The following is an 18,630-nucleotide window of genomic DNA, read 5'->3' on the forward strand; positions in this document are numbered from 1 at the left end:
CACCAGAAGCAAAAAGCAAACGAAGACCATCAGACATATTACAATCTTACACAAAACATCTCAATCACAACCACTCCCGACATTTGATTTTAAAGCAGACATTTGATTTTAAAGCAAACATTTGATTTTGAAGCATATATCTGATCAAATGAAGAGAAAAACAAAAAGCAAACAAACAAATAAAAAAAAAACTAACATATGGGGAAAAAAAAAAACAGCAACAGAAATCAAGTACTCAAAAATTCTTTGTACCATTACCGCACCCTGCCCTCCCTCCCCCCTCAAAAAAAAAAAAAGAAAGAAGAAAAAGACAACCACTGATGACACAGAAACATTTCAGTTTGCGAAACAAAGCAGGAGCAGAGGTGTTCACAGGCAAGTACTGAACCTGCAGACACAGACAAGCTGCCAGAAAGCTGGAGTAGCAAGAGGCACCGAGTTTAACAAAGACAGCTCCCAGTAGTCTGCATCACAAAAGCAAAATTATTTAACACACAATGGTTTCTTTTTGTTGTTGTTGTTGTTTTGTTAATGTCTTTTGGTGAAACTTCAGGACCTCACAGCAATTTGAAAACAAATCTAACTAATATGACTGGTGTGAAGAAGAAAAAAGTTTTCGAATTAATCATTAAAAAAAAACACCCAAACATATATGTGTGTGTTTGTGTGTGTTGTGTGTGTGTGTGTGTGTGCACACGCGCATGTGGGCACATGTGAATCTGCACACACATGAACACAAACACAGAACATACATAAATGACACATCTTTCAATCATGCACCCTCACTTCTAAGACACACACAAACACATGCACACAAACACAAAACCATGTGCTCACTTGTGTAAGTGCACATAATTTCCATACAGAAAGAGCCATATACATAATACACCGGATTATGCAAAAAAAATGTGGTGGTATATCAGAAGATGAGGATCAATTTCCTGACAGATAATTAGATACATCATTTAAGAGACGCTTTGTTGAACAAGAACAAATCTGATTTAACAAACTTTGATAATACTGATACAGTCAGCCGTATAATGTAAATATGAGTGTACAACCTTGACTAGGAAAATTCATAAAAAAAAGTGTCAAGGTACAAGTGACACTTTAATTTGCACGTGTCCATGCTTCTGGCTTGCAGTGTGGAATCCAGATTTAACTTTGGTTTCTAAAAAATTCCATTTTAGTCCTCTGTGGATTATCATCCCTTCTTGCTTGTTAATTTTAGACTGCACAGCAAGGGTGTCTGGTTGTGCAGCAAAAACATTTTTTTGAATGGGGCTTTTTCAAATTTAGTTTGCATCTTTAAAGAGAAAAAAAATTCTGTGTCTGCCAAATACCAGAAAAGAAAACAACTAATCTCTGGAGCCAATTTGCTTCCAACTCTTTCAGAATGACTGCAGTAGACTGTCACAGATTTCCTTTTGTTCACAGCCTGTCCCTCTGTTCACAGCCTGCCTGTCCCTCTGTTCACAGCCTGCCTGTCCCTTGTTCACAGCCTGCCTGTCCCTTGTTCACAGCCTGCCTGTCCCTTGTTCATAGCCTGCCTGTCCCTTGTTCATAGCCTGTCCCTTGTTCACAGCCTGCCTGTCCCTTGTTCACAGCCTGCCTGTCCCTTGTTCATAGCCTGCCTGTCCCTTGTTCACAGCCTGCCTGTCCCTTGTTCATAGCCTGCCTGTCCCTTGTTCATAGCCTGCCTGTCCCTTGTTCACAGCCTGCCTGTCCCTTGTTCATAGCCTGCCTGTCCCTTGTTCATAGCCTGCCTGTCCCTTGTTCATAGCCTGCCTGTCCCTTGTTCACAGCCTGCCTGTCCCTTGTTCATAGCCTGCCTGTCCCTTGTTCACAGCCTGCCTGTCCCTTGTTCATAGCCTGCCTGTCCCTTGTTCATAGCCTGCCTGTCCCTTGTTCATAGCCTGCCTGTCCCTCTGTTCACAGCCTGCCTGTCCCTTGTTCACAGCCTGCCTGTCCCTTGTTCACAGCCTGCCTGTCCCTTGTTCACAGCCTGCCTGTCCCTTGTTCATAGCCTGCCTGTCCCTTGTTCATAGCCTGTCCCTTGTTCACAGCCTGCCTGTCCCTTGTTCATAGCCTGCCTGTCCCTTGTTCATAGCCTGTCCCTTGTTCACAGCCTGCCTGTCCCTTGTTCATAGCCTGTCCCTTGTTCACAGCCTGCCTGTCCCTTGTTCATAGCCTGTCCCTTGTTCATGTGTCAAGTCCTAATCACAACATCCCTTCACGTTTGTATAATTAAAGATAAGAAACCCACATACATATGTCCACACACATACACATATGAGCACACACACACACACAAAGCCATCCCTATGAACGCATGCATGCACATACACAATTTCAAAACCAAGGAATGCCTTAAATCATTGTCAGAACTGCAGCCGATCCCAAAGTGAGAGTCCAAGAGACATTAAACATTCATATAATCAACTCTGTGCACTCAGAGAAAGACATCATTCCCACCCAACAATACTGTATCGAAGACCACCGATTTCACCAACCCTCACTGCAAGGACATCTCAGCATGTTTGCAGACAGAAGGCAAGCTTGGTGTCTGCAGTTATAAGATGATATACTTCTGAGAACAGATTACTGTAAATCACAAACAATAATTTCTGACTGCAAGTGTGACTGCATGCATGGAAGAGACAGAGGCACAGACTTTTATAAAAAACAAATAAAAAAAAACACCAAAAAACAACAATCTGATTTAAAACATTTTCAAACAACATTAAAACAAAAGAAAAGAAAAAAACCAACAACACGTCCTTGAGATATATTCCTCACCCATAGATAAAAACATATTTGATGAACTGATTCCTTTTTAGCAGCAAAACTAGATACAGAAGGAATGTTAAATACATGCATTGTTGATATCTGTTATCAAAAAGATTAAACTGAAAACAAAAGAAAATAGAGGGTAAAAAAAAAAAGAAGAAAAAAAAGAGAGAGAGAAAAAAAGAAGAAAAACGAAGAGCATCAGGAGAACTGAATAAACATGACATCTGAACTTGTTCAGTTCAGTTACTCAAGGAGGCGGCACTGCGTTTAGACAAATCCATATATGCCACACCACATCTGCTAAGCAGATGCCTGACCAACAACGTAACCAATGCGCTTAGTCAGGCCTTGAGGGGAAAAAAAGAAAAGAAAAAGGAAAATAATGATTAAATAAATAAATAAATTAAAAAAAACAAAAACAAATAAACTGAAAAATACTAAATAAATTACAAAAATGACAGCACTATTTACCCAAAGCCAGCTGTGATTATCAAGACCCTGATGAATCTGACACACAAGATAGGCAGAAAAATCACATCCCACAAAAAGCAGAAATAAATGAAGATACAAACATATTAACTTGGGGGTAGGGAAAAAAGAATAAAGAAAAGAAAGAAAAAAGAAAGGGAAGAAACAACACTACAACTGATTGTTAGAGAAACAATCCTGAAAAATAAGCTGTTTCTTGTTTTTGCTTCTCTCCATTCTGAATACATGAATAAAATAGTTGTTGAAACTAAACACTACCAAAACTTGTCCGACAAGCAATCTACAAAATAAAAGAAAAAAACCCAGTGACATGATATGAAAGACAAGAGAGATTCAATGGCTTACAACCCTCATAAAACTCTTCAACATAATGCAAAAGACAAGACAGATGCAATGGCTTACAACCCTCATAAAACTCTTCAACATAATGCAAAAGACAAGACAGATGCAATGGCTTACAACCCTCATAAAACTCTTCAACATAATGCAAAAGACAAGACAGATGCAATGGCTTACAACCCTCATAAAACTCTACAACATACTGCAAAAGACAAGACAGATGCAATGGCTTACAATCCTCATAAAACTCTTCAACACAATGCAAAAGACAAGACAGATGCAATGGCTTACAACCCTCATAAAACTCTACAACATGACACTAAAGACAAGACAGATGCAACAGCTTACAGCCCTTCATCGTCACGGAAATCATCATCCACTTCATCTAACTTGAAGGGTCGGTTGGGGCGGCGGAAAGCCTTCCTTCGGAAAGCGATGCAGGTGAAGGTGACGCCCAGCACGATGCCCAGAAGCAGGCAGCCAACACTCACCCAGGCCACAGTGTCTGGGGAAAAGGAAGACATCATTCTTCAAGCTTCATGACACTTACTTACTGCTTATTCAGGAACGGTGGATACCATTCTGTCATTGTAATTTTACCAATGAACAACTGGGAAGTATCTTAATAAAATAAAATAAAATAAAATAAATCACCTTTGCTTTCCTGCACATTATAAACAGAAATAATTTATTCGTACTGACTTTTGGTAGTGCTCCAACATGGTTAGCTGCGCCTCCAAATAGTTTTTCTTTTATCCACATTAATAATAATAATAATAGTGTACATTTATATAGCACCCTTTCTCTCTAAGAGCTCAGGGCACTTTACATGAAAGAAAAATTTTACAAGTTACATAAATCATTCATGATCACTCTTTCTCAGTATTCAAAGTGACTCATCATGTGTGTACAAGGTTCATACCGCACCCACCCCCTCACTCCCTCACACACAAGGTTTATGACACACCATCAGGAAAGAGTATGACATCCGCATAATGTGTAACTGAGTGTGATTAACAAGCACAGGAACTGCAGCTCTTGCTGTAGCTCTGGACTGGTGTGCCGGGCAATACAATACAGGACGCACTGACGGGCATGCGAAACAAAGACGGTGCCAGAATCACATCACGTCAAACAAACACCACAACGTTTGCTTCAACAGCAGGTCAACAGTCATCAAGGTTGAGACTCAAGATCATTTTAATGCCCACTAAAATCTATCGTTTAAAAATGGAAATTTTTCCTCTGCAGCACATGCAAAGCATGATGACGAAGGAGGATGGAGGTCATGATGCTGCTGCTGTGGGGTCCATTTTAGTTGTTGGTCTACCTGACACGGCTGTAGCCTCATTATATTTCCTGGTGTCAACCAGGCTGAGAGATACAGGCGCCTGTAGTGCTGGTTAGGAAATTTGCACAACACTCCCATAGATGCATGAAGTGGATGTAACCCTTGACTGTGTGGTCCCGACCTTCCAATCTGAGCCTACATCACACTCAACTCTGTGTAGGAACCAGCCACAGTCTGAAAAAGAACCTCTTCTTCTTCTTCTTTCGTGGGCTTCAACTCCCATGTTCACTTGTATGTACACAAGTGGACTTTTACATGTATGACCGTTTTTACCCCTGCCATGTAGGCAGTCATACTCCATTTTCAAGGTGAGTATGCTGGGTATGTTCTTGTCTCCATAACCCACCGAACGCTGACATGGATTACAGGATCTTTAAAGTGCGTATTTGATCTTCTGCTTGCCGTATACACGCTAAGGGGGTTCAGGCACAAGCAGGTCTGCATCACCTGGGAGATCCGGATAAATCTCCACCCTTTACCCACCAGGCGCCGTTACCGAGATTCTAACCCGGGACCATCAGATTCAAAGTCTAATACTTTAACAACTCGGCTATTGCGTGCATCTGGTGGGGCTCAAACCTAACCCTTCCAGTCAAAAGTCTGCGATGTTAACCACTTTGCCATGGCGGCAGGTGAACTGAAGTGACTTACCTGCATAGACGTGTTTGTTCTGGACAGGATGGAAGGCAGCCTTGTGCAGCACGTGGTGTGTCAGGAAGTCCCAGGCTGTCCAGGTGAAGGTCGTGTCGTCCACTGACATGTCCACCACCAGGTCCTCGCCGTACCAAATGGACAGACCTGTCACACACACACAGATATATACACACATGCACACACAGATACACACACACACACAGATACATACACACATGCACACACAGATATACACACTCACAAATGTACACAGACACAGACACACACATGCACACAGAAACACAGAGAGACATAGACACGCACAGACACACACACACAGATACAGACACACAGAGACAAACACAGACGGTGTGTGTTTGAGAGAGAGAGAGAGGTTGAATAGGCAAAACGGGAATGGTGGACAGGCAAAACAGGACAAAGTATCAAACTTTCAAGAGGCCACTGAGTGTGGCAGCAAGATTGAAGAACCATCATGGCTACACAGACATACAACTACCTATATGTGATTGAATATGCAAACAAAGATGTGCATGTGCATATACACAGGATAATAAAAACAACACATGTATTTCCACATTCTGTGCATTCACCAACCCACTTTCACACACACGCACACAAACCAGCTAAAATACACTTCTAACATCAAGAGCCCCCACCCTCTCCCCTTGACCCAGAATGGTTTTCTGACAACAGAAGAATTAAAACCAACTAGCATACTTCATGTCAGTCTTGTCAACCAACTCAGACCAAGGACTGAAAATGAAAAGGTCCTGTGAAAGTTAGATCAATCTGGAACAAAGCTAAGGTAAAAAAAAAAAAAAAAAAAAAAAAAAAAAAGGGCAAACAAAATTCCAATAAAAAGAAAGGCTACTCAGCTTCTATTCAAGTCCTCCATGACACAAGTACAATACTGTTGTTTATATATATATATATATATATATATATATATATATATATATATTCTAAACAGCTTCTATTCAAGTCCCCCATGACACAAGTACAATACTGTTGTATTTTATATATATATAAAAGAACAATGTGTGTGACTAAAACCAAAGCAAGTGAAGGCCATCTCAGGGAATGAGTCCTCATCATCCTCATCAGTTCCGCCAAGAACAAAATGGCTGTGATCAGCCCCTTCGAATGCTCAGAAAGAAGATGGCTCACCTCTCAACTGAAGGTCCTGCACCAACTGATACTTGATGTATAACGTGGTGAAGTTCTCAAACCACATTTGTGCACTGTCATTCTGGAAAATAGAGAAAAAACATTAAGAAAAATATCAACCCCCTCCCAACCCCCTACACAGAAAAGTAAAAACACTTCAACACCAGTCCAAAACTCCTTTCCTGTTAAAATATTGCACAGCCACCTTTTCTCATGTTCAGTAATCGATGTTGACAGATTCGTCTCCACTAATAAAAAAAAAGAAAAAAAAAAAAAGAAGTTTAATCACAATATAATCAACACCACCAAATCTTGAATAAATTAAAAACAGAAGCAGCTTTCAGGACAATTATATGAAAATATGTCAACAGATAATATGTCTCTAAACATTTAATCAATCATCATTTATGTAATCTATAAATGTTACCAAATTATGTGTGCGATTAACCATTCAATATGAAAATTATACTATTCCACACCCATCCAAAAAAGTATATGTATGTTACAAAATCTACGCATGCATTAATCATTGTATTAAAAAACATGTACCGTATACGTCAAAATTTATGCATAATAAATCTATGCATTTAATCAATTGAAATATCATTATCACACACATACACACACACAAACTGACTCCATCATTTTCTGCCACACATACACATAAATGCATGCATACTACGAAAGACATTTCTGTTTAGAATAATTTCAGACAGTAAAAAATTCATGTATTATTATAAAAACACACACACAAATAGCATAAAAACTTACCACATTATAATAAATGCCTTTATTCATGTCATCCATTTTGACCCGAACTTTTGAAATGGACGAACTGTGGATATCGCTCAGAGAATGCCTACGTCGGTTGGAATCATCAAAACACTGGCCTCCATCTGATTTGTGAACCATACATGTATCACCCTGAAAATGAAAATGGCATTCAAATCTAAATCAATCTAAAATATTTGTTATCAAAGAAAAAAAAAAGAAAAGAAAAAAGTAGGTTTAAATAACCAACTGCCTGGATTCACCTTACTAATGGCTGCCTGCATGACTGGGTAAAAATGACCACTCAGCAAAACACAGAATCATTGAGAAAACAATTTAATACATCCTCAGAAGCATTTATTCACTTATTTATCGATTGTTGCTCATGGCCCAAATGGTAAAAATGACCACTCAGCAAAACACAGAATCATTGAGAAAACAATTCAATACATCCTAAGACACAATTATTCACTTATTCATCAAATGTTGCTCATGGCCCAAATGACTATGAAGGCCATACTGTGGCTGCAAACATGCCATAAGAAAATCTCAAATCATGAAGAATAAAACAGTTTCTTTGGCAGCTTTTGATCGGTAACTACACTGCTTCACTCATACAATAAAACTGGGCAATAAAGATGCCAGCCACTCAACTTAATCTAACACCACATAAAAGAGTGAATAAAAAAATCAACTACAATGCACAAAAAAACATGGAAAAAAGTACAAAACAACACTGCAGTGAGGACAGCTGAAGCCCATCCCAGCTGCCAAGTAAACACATCACAAATTGCCGACTGACAGACTAGAAAGGCAAAAACTGTCTGTGAAATAAAAGAAAGAATTTAGCTGTTGGTTGTCTTTTTAATTTTTTTTTTTTTTAAGTGTTCAGTGGATTGTTTTTGTTCTTTTCTTCTTTATGATGAAAAGTAAAGGCAGACTCTAACATTTTACAAAAGTAAAGGCAGACTCTAACATTTTACAAAAGTAAAGGCAGACTATAACATTTTACAAAAGTAAAGGCAGACTATAACATTTTACAAAAGTAAAGGCAGACTCTAACATTTTACAAAAGTAAAGGCAGACTCTAACATTTTACAAAAGTAAAGGCAGACTCTAACATTTTACAAAGCTGTAGCAGTTACAGCTGTAAACTATGCACATCATTATAAAAAAGCACAGAGTGAACTTCACTGCTGATCAACACAGTCACAGAAATAAATGCTTCAACTGTACAAAGAAATAAAACATATAAACAAACAGTTTCAGTTTCGGTAGCTCAAGGAGGCGTCACTGCATTCGGACAAATCCATATATGCTACACCACATCTGCCAAGCAGATGCCTGACCAGCAGCGTGACATGACGCGCTTAGTCAGGCGTAAACAAACACACACACAAAAACAAAAGCTGTTCTTTTAATGGAGATCACGGTGATGAAATGCTGGTGGTTTTTCTAACACTCAAGAAGTGAATGCTTGTAAACAAGTACTGCAGCTGAATAAACATGTCTGAATAAAGGGCTGCAAGAACTCATACAAGTGATCTTCCCAAATGTTTTGAAATCTGAATACATGCATATATACTACACACATACCCCTTACACACACACACACACACACACACAATCATATATGAATACATGGACATGTACTACACATATATGTACATACTAACGTGTGGGTGCACACACACACACACACACACACAGATCGTGTCTAACATCCTTTACAACCAAAAATACTACTATACACATGCACTCACATGCAAATATCCACATGTACATGCACCACCTTTCACACATACACACACACAAAGTTACACACCACCATTAACACACACACATATAGTTAACACAAACTGCAACAAACTATAAGGGCCTTACAGACAACGAAGCACATTTGTAGGTATAGCCATGCCACGGAATCCCAGCCACGATGGACTGCTGAACAACTGCCTGGGCCCTCAAAGCAATGTAACGATCCACACCTGCAATGTGTCACCGTTTTATTGAAACACAGTTAAGAGTTAGCCTTGAATTTTGAAGCACTTAAACATTTTCTCTTATTTGTCAATGCAAAAGTTTGCTGAACATGGCACGTTTCTATTCTTACTTCATTTCAATCATTTGCTTTCTATGTTATCTTTCATTTTCATTATATTTTAATGAATTTATAAACTGTTTATTTTGTTTTGTTTATCTGTCTTCTTTCATTTTAAGTAAATGTTTTATGCATAGCTATGGTGGGCTCTCAAAGCCTCAACCAGCATTCTGGGTTTGTGTGTTGGCCAGTCACCTGCTCTCTGTTCTTTCTTAAATTTTATTCTTATCTTTTAATTCTTTAAAAATTAAATCAGAAGGGGCGTAGTGTGCATCCTTTGAGGTCGCCTCAAACCTGAAACTAAAAGTAAGCACTTTGGAAACAACTCTTGTTCTGCAATGTCAGGATGAATAAGGAACTAGGCTAGATTTGCTGTATGCATTTTCTGAAAAAGCTCTGTTGCTTTGCATCACAAGTAACATGTTGCTGAAGAATTGTTTCAGCTTTAATTCATATGTTTCTGAAACAGCACGGTCAATCTGCACCAAAAAGCTATATGTATACAAATGAAGAGGCAGTCCTCAATTATAACCAATATCCATGATGGCTGGTAATATCCTGTATATTCACAATGAAATATGCCTCAGGCACATAAATTACAGTGGGTCTGTATCAGGTTTGTTAACTTTTGTGAAAACAGCCCCCCACATTTAATATGAGGGGTAGGAAGCCCCCACATTTAATATGAGGGGAAAGGAGCCCCCACATTTAACATGAGGGGTAGGAAGCCCCCACATTTAATATGAGGGGAAAGGAGCCCCCACATTTAACATGAGGGGAAGAGAGCCCCCCCACATTTGAATATGAGGGGTAGGGACCCCCACATTTAATATTAGGGGAAGAGAGCCCCCCATATTTGAATATGAGGGGTAGAGAGCCCCCATATTTGAATATGAGGGGTAGGGACCCCCACATTTGAATATGAGGAGTAGGGAGCCCCCACATTTAATATGAGGGGTAGGGACCCCCATATTTGAATATGAGGGGTAGTGAGTCCCCACATTTAACATGAGGGGAAGAGAGCCCCCCCACATTTGAATATGAGGGGTAGGGACCCCCACATTTGAATATGAAGGGTAGGGAGCCCCCACATTTAATATGAGGGGTAGGGAGCCCCCACATTTGAATATGAGGGGTAGGGACCCCCACATTTGAATATGAAGGGTAGGGAGCCCCCACATTTAATGTGAGGGGTAGGGAGCCCCCACATTTGAATATGAGGAGTAGGGAGCCCCCACATTTAATGTGAGGGGTAGGGAGCCCCCACATTTGAATATGAGGGGTAGGGACCCCCACATTTGAATATGAAGGGTAGGGAGCCCCCACATTTAATATGAGGGGTAGGGAGCCCCCACATTTGAATATGAGGGATAAGGGGCCCCCACATTTAATATGAGGGGTATGGAGGCCCACATTTAATATGCGGGGTACGGGGCCCCCACATTGGAATTTGAAGGGTAGTGAGTCCCCACATTTGAATATGAGGGGTAGGGAGGCCAAACATTTGAATATGAGGGGCAGGGGGCCCCCACATTTGAATACAAGGGGTAGGGGCCCCGACATTTAATATGAGGGGTAGGGAGGCCCCACATTTGAATATGAGGGGTAGGGAGTCCCCACATTTAAATATGAGGGGTAGGGAGTCCCCACATTTGAATATGAGGGGTAGGGAGCCCCCACATTTGAATATGAGGGGTAGGGAGCCCCCACATTTGAATATGAGGGGTAGGGAGCCCCCACATTTGAATATGAGGGGTAAGGGAGCCCCCACATTTGAATATGAGGGGTAGGGAGCCCCCTCATCTGAAAATGAGGGGTAGGGGTGGGAGTGGAAGAAAACACACATGAGGAAAACAGGGCTCACCATACAGGAACTTGGAAATGGGGACGGTAGCCTGAGCCTTGCAATTTCCGTCCGGCTCCGGTTTGGGCATGTAGCTGTCAGGGCTCAGGAGCAGAACGTGGCAGTAACCCAGCAGCATCCTGATCTCTGTGCAGTTGGTCTCTGGGCAAGGGGGCTCCCACGGAACCACGCAAAACACCTGTGCCAGGTAATGCCATTTTTTTTCAACACCAGTTGCCACATAAACATGGGAACACTATGTACCATTTCTATGACTACCTGTCTAAAAAAAAAAAAAGCCTTATCAAAGAAATGCATACTGTCTGAGTGGCATGAAATGTCTGTGATGAGCTGGTATAAGAATAAGAAATAAACAGTACCTCCTAGGAAAAGAAAATGGTATACCTCTTTGTGAAGACATTTTTTTAAGTAACATATTACAATTTAGAAAACAAATAAACAAAATAATAACAAAAAACACCAAAACAAAACAACAACAAAAAACACCACACAAAAAACACAGCCCCCTTTAAAGAAAGATCCCCAAGAAAACAAGTCTCATAATTTCCAAGACACAATATAATGATCAACAAAATAAAACAGCTGACAAAATAAGTGGTCAGGCACAGTTCTTCAGCATTCTTGTTCTTTTTAAGCAAGCACAAAATAGTGAAACAGAAATGAACAAAGGCCTATACCAATTTGGTGTTAAGCAATGCAGTGCAAGGTGAGACTGACCACTAACTCTAGCACGAATCTCAAAAAAGACAAAAAGAAAAGTAGAGATAACATGTATGCGCACGCAATGTGTCATGGCACACACACCCACACATATACACACACACATAGAGCTAACCTCAATCAGTGAACCCTTTCCACAGAGAGATGAAAATGGTATATAACAATGGACAAAATTATAGACAAATAACATACCTCACTATCGTGATTTTCACGGATTTTCGATGCCGCCGCTGACAAAATGTCGCTCATCTTTGCGATGGCGACAGACTTGGAGGGCAATTTTTCCAGCTGGTGAAAGAAGAGGAGCAGGTCAAACACCATGTGGTCTGCCATCGTCTGTCTTTGATACTCAGTGATCTTGCTGATGAAGTCTTTCTTTATCGCTTCCACATCTCCAAGAATGGTGGTGATATCATAACTTCCAGGTACATATTCTATGAAAAGCACACAAAAATATCAAGTGCAGAAACAACTGGCATGGGCACGTGCACTTGAATGCGCACAAGCACAAAGTTGACCTGGGAAAATGAAGAAAAAAAACCTTAATTTTAACTAACCAGGCACTGATACTGGAAATGAACACAAGACCCTCTGATTGAAAATCCAACACTTTAACAAGACAATCAAGTCCATCAGATTTATTGTATAAACCTACTACCCCACCCACTGTAATTTCAGCCTGTCACACAAAAAAAATGTTTTGCACTAAACAAATGAATGCAAAAAAAACAAACCAAAAAAAAAACAAAAAAAAACAAAAAAAACCCCCCCACCCCCTAAAAAAACAAACCCAAAAAGTGTCGAAAGAAAAGAAAACAACAAAATTATGGTTTAAAATATGATAGCAAATTTGACACAAAAACGTGCCCTTCAATTTCATCACTGGAATCTATTATATTATGTGTAAGCTATTAAAAAAGAAAGAAAGAAAAAAAAGAAAAAAAGAAAGACCCCCCCCCCCCCCAAAAAAAAAAACAACAACAAAAAAACAAAAAAAACCCACAAAAAAACACACACCCCAAATAAAAAAAAACCCAGACTTTTTTTTGTTTGCCATGCTTTCATGAGCAGTTCCCAAAACTGATGCCATACAAAAAAATTATGATTTCTAAACAGAAAACAAAACAAATTACATTACAACAAATAAAAGAAAACTTTCAACGGCTGCACAAGACGCCAAACTGACCAGTTCTAAAGACACAAGACCAGTTACCTCGCAGTCCATAGCGTTTTCCTTTAGAGTGGGCAACACAGGATGTCAAGCTGGTCTTTGATATGCCGTCAAAATAGGTTGTCACCACCATTGTGATCGTGTCCCATTTCCAACTCTGGATTGTTGCACTGCCATTGGTCATGATAATCACCTGACCAGCAGACATTTTGAAAAAAAAAGAGAGAGAGAAAAAAACACAAAAAAACAGGTAAGATTTTTTCCTCTGAAATGTATTCACCATAATATTATCTTTCTTGTGACATTGCTTGTATTGTCGTAAACTTAGTGTTATTCACCACAGTCACATCACCTTGATTAAAGAGCAATATGTATAAAGAAAAAGGTGAAATGATGCATGTCAATATATAAATAAACAATTGAACAACAAAACAATACAATGTTATATCAATATATTGCTGGCAAGCATACAAATGCTATATATTTATGTGTGTGTGTGTGTGTGTGTGTGTGTGTGTGTGTGTGTGTGTGTGTGTGTGTGTGTTTAAATATTTCTCTCTCTCTCTCTCAGTTCTTCCCAACACTCAAGCACATATGCTTTTTCAATTTGATGTTTATAAATGTACACATGCACCCATCTCAATGTTGGCCAATGGAAACTTTGTATCTCATTTCATGGGAGGCAGGAAAACAGACTAGCTAGAATAACAAGGAGAGAAGGGAGGGAGAAGCCTGTATAGCAAAAGAGACAAATACAGAGAGAAACAGAGACTGTGAGAAAGACAGGAGTACCTGAAAAAACAATAAATTTCTCATGACACCTGACACTCAGCTGAAGCTGGCTGGTAAAACATGGTTCACTACTTGCACACTTTTAGTCGACAGTGATGTATTCAAAACACACACACACTAAATATTGTCGCCCAAAGTCACCCTGAGAAAAATTACTTTAAAATTCTTTCCTAGTTCCCAAACAATGAAAAGAGGTTTTGACTGTGTGGAGTCTTGTCCACCGACATGGCAGTTTGGATTGTTCATCAGGAAAAGAATGGAAAACACTAAGCTGCCATAATAATATATGAGTGCAGTGGGATGGATTACCTTGTCTCTGACATTGGCAAAACGACCAAGGCTACACTGCTGTGTTTATAATTTATTGTTGAGTCATACATGTGTGTGTGTGTGTGTGTGTGTGTGTGTGTGTGTGTGTGTGTGTGTGTGTGTGTGTGTGTGTGTGTATGTGTGTGGATAACATCAGCAATTTTTCTCACATTACTGAGCCTATTTCAGTGCAGCTTGTGCCAACAAAACAATAATGCATTAGAATGCATTAAAACAGAAAATAATTCTATCATGATCCTATTTCAATACACTTGAAATATCTTCTTTTGCCATTTACACATATCTAGATTTAGTATGTATGTTAAGAACCATTTGAGTATTTTGACTGACTTAAATAAAACTTGACAAACATTCTTGGATCCAAGTTCTAGAAGTTTTGATCTTGTTATGGACTACAGCCATTTAAGCGAATTTGAATCAATGTCAAGGTCATGCAGGAATATTTGGTATATCCACATAAACCAAATTCTACCCTATGAGAGGGTCCCACCTCAGAACTGAGAGTGTCAGCAGGAGTCAGAATTCTCTGGACAGACTTCTTCAATTGAGGACAATTTAAAAGGGAGTTTGTTCCAAAGGAAAGTGGTTGACTGTTTTGGAAACAAGCTGGATTTGAGGTCTTCAAGTTTTGAACTCAAAGAAATGTTTTTGTGTTTATGATAATCATTTTGAGACAATCTATCTGCAATGAACACTTAACAAACATATCAGAGAGAGACGAGGGAGAGACAGAGAGATACGGATACGGATACGGATAGTTTATTCAACAAAGGCCATGGCCCCTCATGAAGGGGCTACAGTGAACCAACATCCAAAATCAAAATCTAACAAATTACAAAAGTAAATGATAACTGCAAAGGATAATCCACAAACTGGATAATACACAACTAATAATAATTAACTACATAATACACTGCGAAACTTAAAAGCTTTATGTAAGTAAATAGCAAACTGTTTTATAACAGTTTGGTTAGTTGATGACATAAGCATGGCAAGTCAAAATAAAGTAGGGTGTCTATATTTTTGTGGAATCAATTTATGTCTAACTCTGATGTCATTCAAAGCAGGGCAACACAACATAAAGTGAAGTTTGGTTTCTTCAGCACGTCTGCATAAAGGACAACTAAGATCAGAGACACTAGGCTTTCGATAACAATAATGATGAAGAAATACGTTGGAAATTCCTAATCTGAACCTGGTTGTGATATGTTTCAAAATGCTTAAATCCATTTTTATTGACAGATAAGTAGGAATAGAGTGCAGAGAAATGAACTGTCTGTAACTTAAAACTATCGCTACCTTGAACATGACAAGACCATTCTTGCCATCTACAGTCAGTTAATCTTGTTTGGAGTGCACTAATAAATCCCTTTATGTCCCCTATCCCCTGCTGTAACCAAACATAACCAAATCCCACTTCATATAATCTAAACCTAACCTTTGACACCCAGTTTACCTTCCCCCTCAAATCTAAATCTTATAACATGTTAAATGCTTTTTACTGACAACCTTGAATCTTTCATTTGTGTTATTTTCAACCAATAGCGAATACATCTTACTGTGGAATTGAGATATACTGGATATCTTTTTGTCTCTCCATAAATTAAATCATTGGGCATTTTCATGGTAACTCCAAGAAACTTTTTCAATGCAAATTAGTGAACATTCTCGCAGCAAACTGCAGCATTAGAGAGACCCCAAATTTCTGCTCTATATTGTACAACAGGTTGTACCTGGGAATCAAACAATTTAACAAACAGATCAAAAGACTGATTTTTTAAACTTGACAGTTTTTTCATAACACAAAGTAAAGCTTGTTTAACTCTACTTGCAAGATCTTTACATGCAACTGTGAAACTCAATTTTGTTGAAAAATATATTCCTAAATATTTATACACATTCCCTACAGGCATCATTATTCCATTTTAGTCCATTTTTAGTCCTAAATATCCACTTTTTCTAAATACAATTATGTTACTTTTTGACATATTTTTAGAGAGACAGAGACAGAGAGAGAGAGAGAGAGAGAGAGAGAGAGAGAGAGAGAGAGAGAGAGAGAGTGAGTTTGTTGAATCAGGCTCATCTCCACACATACTCTGTCTCCTTTCTCAACCTCATATATGTTCCTGCCTGGCTATTAATTTTTTTACATTTTGAACTTCATTTTATATGTTTATTCATTTTAAGTATGTATTTGTAAAGCATTTAAAAATGCTTCTGCTTGAAAAAAAATGGGTTACATGAAAAAATCATTATAATAATATTTCCTAAACTGATTTCTGTGTCCCCTAGGATAAAAACAACAACAACAACACCCTGGATTATTATCCAGCTGACTGGAGCAACAGCCAAATTGTTTATTGACTTCCATAGTTCCAATGTGAGGGTCCTGGATTCTGATATTTGTGTTCGGAGGGTGTGGTGATTTTCCATTTTCCCAGATCAGTATATGTATATCTATATACAATAGCATACACATGCAAAAGATAAAATAGCATCTGTTTATCAATACAGATCATGTCAAAGTTCAGTAAACAATCAGGAAATGAACAGTCATGCTCAGCTTGCACACCCAAAAAAGTGTAGCATGGATACTTTAATAGTGAGGATGACATGATCATATTCACAAAAGCCCACTCAAACAAAATTTCTGGGAATTTTTTCTCATTTTATGAGAAAATAATGTCTGGATAAAGTCTGTATACATGTAATGAGTGTGGGACTTGCAGACCTGGACAGTGGACAGAATCATTCAACTCGGATTAACTGTCCTATATATTTGTAAACACCAGGACCTAATTAAGGTAGGAAAATTACATCACAACCTGTCAAGAAATGGCCAGTGTTGGTATGCAGTGTCTGCACATAATTACTTAAAAGAAGAAGACGACTCTCCAATGTGTGTGTAATCATGCAGTGCACGCTCGTGTACTTTTGTATGCACACGTGTGAGACTGTGAGCGTCTATGATTCTGATAAATGAGTTTTGATAATTACAATAATTTCCATTTCCCAAAATTAAGCTGCTGAACGCCAGTTTTAAAATTTCTTCCTCTCTATTCCGTATGCGGCAATTAACTGTTGAGATTCAAGTGACCCATACAAGTTTTAGGCTTACCTCTTCCCTCACGGATTCCTGGGGTGCACGCTGACACCCGTCCTTAATATTCAATTCAGCGCACAACTGTAGACAGGTGGGCTTGTGCAGTCTGTTTTCACCACTCTTTGCATCGTAGCCGTGATTTAAGTCATTAGCGCCAACCGCCACAAACCAGACGACCACTGCCAACCAACACGCTCTCGGCATCATGGCGACACAAACAAATCGTTACCGACGCAAAGTTCTGTGTGAAACTTATTCGGATGAAACACCCAATGCTAGAGGATATAAACTTTGCACAAGCCAGCAAAGAAAAACACCGTTTTCGTCCTGTTTGTTAACAGTTGTAGACTGTTGTAGCAGACGTTCCTGTCAGTGACCTCTCTTCCTGGAGACATGGGCCACACACGGCGGTGACGTCATTCTTCCACATGTCAGGTGAGTCTCTCTGCAATGCTAACGCCCACTGCAGGTGAAACCCACGCTGCCGTCATGTCATCTACAATGACTGTGACCATTAAGCTCGATGACTGGATATAACAGTGACCATGATTATGCCTTTCCTTACATAATATAATCTGGAAAAAAAAGTTTTCAAAGTAGATAATTAAATTCCCCAGCCGCCGGCAAACGTACGTAACCCCCCCCCCCCCCCCCAAAAAAAAACAAACAAAACAACAACAACAGAGTGCAAAAACTTAGGTTTGGATGTTTGGCTCATTTACTCACGTCGTTTACGAGCACAAGACCACTGAACTTATCAAAATACCCTAAGAACTTTCCTTTTTAATTTTCAAATCTTGATTAATTTAGATCGATCTTGTTATTGAAGACTGTATCACAATTTAAATTGTGCTAATCCCGGGCAACGGCTTAGGCAAAATATTAAAAGGTGCGGCTGAGTTTACTTTTTTTTAACTACCAAGCGAAAACACAGCATCCCTCCCATAAGATTTTTTTTTAAAAATCAGCGTGTTCATTGATTGTG

General features: G+C 39.2%; 2 protein-coding genes across 2 annotated transcripts; both read right to left on the reverse strand.

The window, feature by feature from the left end:
* Positions 1-3,925: 3,925 nt before the first annotated feature.
* LOC143301454 (uncharacterized) lies at positions 3,926-6,889 on the reverse strand. The gene is made up of 3 exons (XM_076615755.1): positions 6,794-6,889; positions 5,624-5,770; positions 3,926-4,126 (listed from the first exon to the last, which is right to left on the reverse strand). The coding sequence occupies exons 1-3, from the start codon at positions 6,858-6,860 to the stop codon at positions 3,966-3,968; spliced, it is 375 nt and encodes a 124-aa protein (XP_076471870.1). The 5' UTR covers positions 6,861-6,889; the 3' UTR covers positions 3,926-3,965.
* Positions 6,890-10,139: 3,250 nt separating this feature from the next.
* On the reverse strand, positions 10,140-18,006 carry LOC143301595 (uncharacterized). Its single transcript, XM_076615988.1, has 5 exons — positions 17,661-18,006; positions 13,463-13,613; positions 12,442-12,683; positions 11,530-11,707; positions 10,140-10,144 (listed from the first exon to the last, which is right to left on the reverse strand). Exons 1-5 carry the CDS (start codon positions 17,850-17,852, stop codon positions 10,140-10,142), a joined length of 768 nt encoding a protein of 255 aa, XP_076472103.1. The 5' UTR covers positions 17,853-18,006.
* Positions 18,007-18,630: the final 624 nt, after the last annotated feature.

The sequence above is a fragment of the Babylonia areolata genome, chromosome 27 (assembly GCF_041734735.1).
Source record: "Babylonia areolata isolate BAREFJ2019XMU chromosome 27, ASM4173473v1, whole genome shotgun sequence".
Taxonomy (NCBI): domain Eukaryota; kingdom Metazoa; phylum Mollusca; class Gastropoda; order Neogastropoda; family Buccinidae; genus Babylonia; species Babylonia areolata.

Bases quoted from the DNA above. Each gene is read 5' to 3' on its own strand.
- LOC143301454 (XM_076615755.1), bottom strand. From the start codon at position 6,860: ATGTGGTTTGAGAACTTCACCACGTTATACATCAAGTATCAGTTGGTG. The intron at 5,771-6,793 runs GTGAGCCATCTT...TGTGTGTGACAG, and splicing joins GCAGGACCTTCAGTTGAGAG to GTCTGTCCATTTGGTACGGC. The intron at 4,127-5,623 runs GTAAGTCACTTC...CCTTTTCCCCAG, and splicing joins GAACAAACACGTCTATGCAG to ACACTGTGGCCTGGGTGAGT.
- LOC143301595 (XM_076615988.1), bottom strand. From the start codon at position 17,852: ATGATGCCGAGAGCGTGTTGGTTGGCAGTGGTCGTCTGGTTTGTGGCG. The intron at 13,614-17,660 runs GTAAGCCTAAAA...TCTGCTGGTCAG, and splicing joins AGGAATCCGTGAGGGAAGAG to GTGATTATCATGACCAATGG. The intron at 11,708-12,441 runs GTATGTTATTTG...TACCTGGCACAG, and splicing joins GTGAAAATCACGATAGTGAG to GTGTTTTGCGTGGTTCCGTG.